The 3,436-nt window shown below is 34.8% G+C and overlaps 1 protein-coding gene across 1 annotated transcript; it reads left to right on the top strand.

The window, feature by feature from the left end:
* Positions 1-840: 840 nt before the first annotated feature.
* On the top strand, positions 841-2,373 carry LOC111421592 (dolichyl-diphosphooligosaccharide--protein glycosyltransferase subunit 1). Its single transcript, XM_071198446.1, has one exon. The coding sequence runs from the start codon at positions 910-912 to the stop codon at positions 2,278-2,280; it is 1,371 nt and encodes a 456-aa protein (XP_071054547.1). The 5' UTR covers positions 841-909; the 3' UTR covers positions 2,281-2,373.
* The last annotated feature ends 1,063 nt before the right edge of the window (positions 2,374-3,436 follow it).

The raw sequence follows: 3,436 nt of genomic DNA, 5'->3' as shown, positions 1-3,436 counted from the left end.
AGCGACAAGTCGAAACGTGTTTGGTATGTACGAATTAACTCGTAATTGGCTTCTGCGAAGAGTTTTTTGTAACAGAAGCCAACTACGAGATAATTCGTATGATCGTTATTTTCTAAAAAACACATTCCCTACGCTTTTTGATTATTTATATTAACCCTAATTTAGAGTTTATAACAGTATAACATAATAAAATTAATTTGTCTTTTTGGACAGGAATCCTGAAAATTGTCGTGGCAGTCAACGTGTTAATACATTAGGCATGAGGATTCACAAACTTTAGGTATTCTCGATGTCTAGCCAACATTGCAAAGGGCAAGAAAATGTCTGAATGTTCATTGGCCAAATTCTAATTCCTTAGAAAATGTCTAAAATTGCACTGACTTCATACACTATTGTACTAGTTGATTGTGCTAGCTAATTTTCAATCAACTCGTTCGTGACATTTGAGGTTATTTGACGCAAGATTTGAAATTGCAAGAAAGAGATTTTTCTCAAAATCTTTAATTTGCTATTTAAGTAATAAATTAATTTTTTTAAGCCCATACTAAAAATTCTTTCGAAACACTACCGGTTAGGATCGTTAATCTTAAATAATTTGACATATTAAATCTGAATAAATAAAAGAAGTAACTAATTCCAGTTTTTGCCTTTATTAATAGATGGCACCACCATCTCAAGATTTCTTTACACATCGTTGCGATTTAACAATGTATTCTTTTATAATAAACTCTTTTAATTGATTAAAATTAATTGGAATCATTTCGAAAAATAAATACAAATTAAAAAAAATAAATAAATGCTTTAAAAAAAGTCGATATTAAGAAAGGTGAATGTCGGTAATGTCACTCCCTTCATCGAAACTTTGACGTGTAAACTATTTGGATGTAGAAATTTTTACAACCTTTAAAAATGTGGACGTTTCTCGTGGTTTTAGCCGTTTTGTGCGGTTCATCGCAATCAGAATCGATAAATAAGAACCTGGTAAATAAAAACATCGAGAGAATAATCGACCTCTCATCACAATTAGTGAAGATAACCTCAACTATAACCTTAGAAAATACCGGCACCGATCCCGTGCTGGCTTTCCACGTTTACACAGAACCCAACACCATCGGATCACTTTCGTTCATCTCAGCCCGAGATTCCGATAAAACCGAGTTGAAATTGACGAAGATTAAGGATGGTGAGGATATCTACAAAGTAAAATTAAATTCGCCATTAAATGCTGGACGTACTACCAATGTGGTCATCGAATACGTTTACACCAACGCTTTAACGCCTTATCCTGTATCAATCACCCAAAAAGATAGGCAATTGGTACGCTATTTTGGGAGTCATTATTTTTATTCACCTTATAAAACCACCAAACAAAGTACAACATTAACATTAAATTCTCGCGCAATTGAGAGTTACACAAAATTAAAACCGGTGAGCCAATCTGATTCTACAATTAATTATGGGCCTTATCATAACATAGAAAGTTTAACCCATGATCAAATGACTGTTCATTTTGAAAGTAACGCGCCGTTTTTGTCGGTAACCCGCATCGAAAGATTAATTGAAATTTCTCATTGGGGTAACATAGCCGTACAAGAAAATATTGAAATTTTGCATTCAGGCGCGAAATTAAAAGGGGCTTTTTCACGTTATGATTATCAAAGAGATACAAGTGGATCCCACCATAGCATCAAATCTTATCATACAGCTTTACCAGCTGCAGCCCATAGCATTTATTATCGGGATAGCAATGGAAACATTTCAACTTCGCAAGTTCGTATTAAGAAGGATTGGATTGAATTGGAGTTGCGCCCAAGATTTCCTCTTTTTGGAGGATGGAAAAGTTCTTACACTTTAGGATATAGCGTCCCGAGTTATCAATATTTAATGAAATCGGCTTCTGGACAATATTTGTTGAGAATGCGCCTTTTGGATCACGTTTTTGATGATATGTATGTTAAGGAATTGGAAACGAGCATCGTTTTGCCGATTGGAGTTCAAAATATTAAATTAAATTTGCCGTACGATGTTGAACGCCTTCCTGACACTGTTACTCATAAATATTTGGATACCATGGGAAGGAAAGTGATTAATATAAGAAAAACAAATCTCGTTGAGCAACATATACAAGATTTAGAAATTATTTATAATTGGCAACCTTTGTTGTTACTTCACGAACCTATTTTGCTAACTTTAGCTTTGTATGCACTCTTTGTAGTTGTTATCATTTACGTTCGGTTAGATTTTTCCATTCATAAACCGGAACACTCCAAAAAAGAGTAGTAAAAATTTTGATTTATTCAACTTTTTCCTTGCTTGTTTGGTGTAATAATTTTGGCTCACCATTTTTTTAATTAAATAAAGAATTTTTTACAATTTATTGTGTTTTATTTAAAAGTGAATGGAGAAGAAGACCAGATACTACTTGAGGACAAAAAAGAAAAAGACCGTTATCGAGTTCAAAAAAAAAAGTGATGTGGAAGACCGATGCACCGAAATTGCGGCTGATGGTACAGTTTGGCAAGAAATAGAAATATAATATTATATATAAATTTATAATATTTTTATATATTTTAGGTTCTAGGCCCGACAGCATATGCCAAACGAAATATTATGAAGAGGAAAGTGGGAAATGCATTTAATTGCTTATTGACAATGATGTAATGGAGCACTTAAGAAAATGCGCAGAAGAAGAAGCCTCTCGAGAATTAGGAACTAAATGTAATCTTACTCCTGCAAAACTAATTGCTCTTCTATATGCACGTGTCGTATATCAGGCAAACGATTTCAACATCTCATATCTATGGTCAGACAGCTTATGGCTAATTCGGTGAGGACGTCGAATCCCGTAAATCATTCTAAGACAGGAATTCTGCAGTTTTTGTAATCTGTCTTTATCCCTTCTATACAAAAACTCACCATAGACCGTGTTCAAATAGTTCAAGTTGCTAAGCACTAAAGATTCACACAGCATGACCCTACAAGCCTTGGAGAAAGCATGCCGGTGATGAAATATGGACTTAAGAGCGCTGTACGACTTACTTATTAAGTAAAAGATATTCTGAACAAAACGTAGATTCCTGTCCAAAAAGAGACCGAGTTAATCCCCGCACCCACGGCCACGTGTCGGCCCGAACAAAATAGCTTGTGATTTCGTTGGGTTCAGCACAAGACAGTGTGTCATCCTTCAAAATGTCATACTTGTGCAGCACCGACATAGCGAAGGCGTCAAAGTGGGCCGGTCTACAATAGTACTAAATACGGTGTAGACAAGAGGGATCAGATGGCAAAAAAATACTCCGTGAAATCGAAATCGCAAACATGGCCGGCGCAGAAGGTCTATTTATACAAAAAATATCAACTCAGTTTCAAATGCAATAAATACGTGTGTGGAAAAATATACAATAATTTGCAAAATATGCGGTGAACATGAATAAAG

This window comes from Onthophagus taurus, chromosome 8 (assembly GCF_036711975.1).
Source record: "Onthophagus taurus isolate NC chromosome 8, IU_Otau_3.0, whole genome shotgun sequence".
In the NCBI taxonomy this organism is placed as follows: Eukaryota; Metazoa; Arthropoda; class Insecta; order Coleoptera; family Scarabaeidae; genus Onthophagus; species Onthophagus taurus.
This window is presented reverse-complemented; position numbering and strand designations above follow the sequence as displayed.

Coding starts and splice junctions, on each gene's coding strand:
- LOC111421592 (XM_071198446.1), top strand. CDS start 910: ATGTGGACGTTTCTCGTGGTTTTAGCCGTTTTGTGCGGTTCATCGCAA.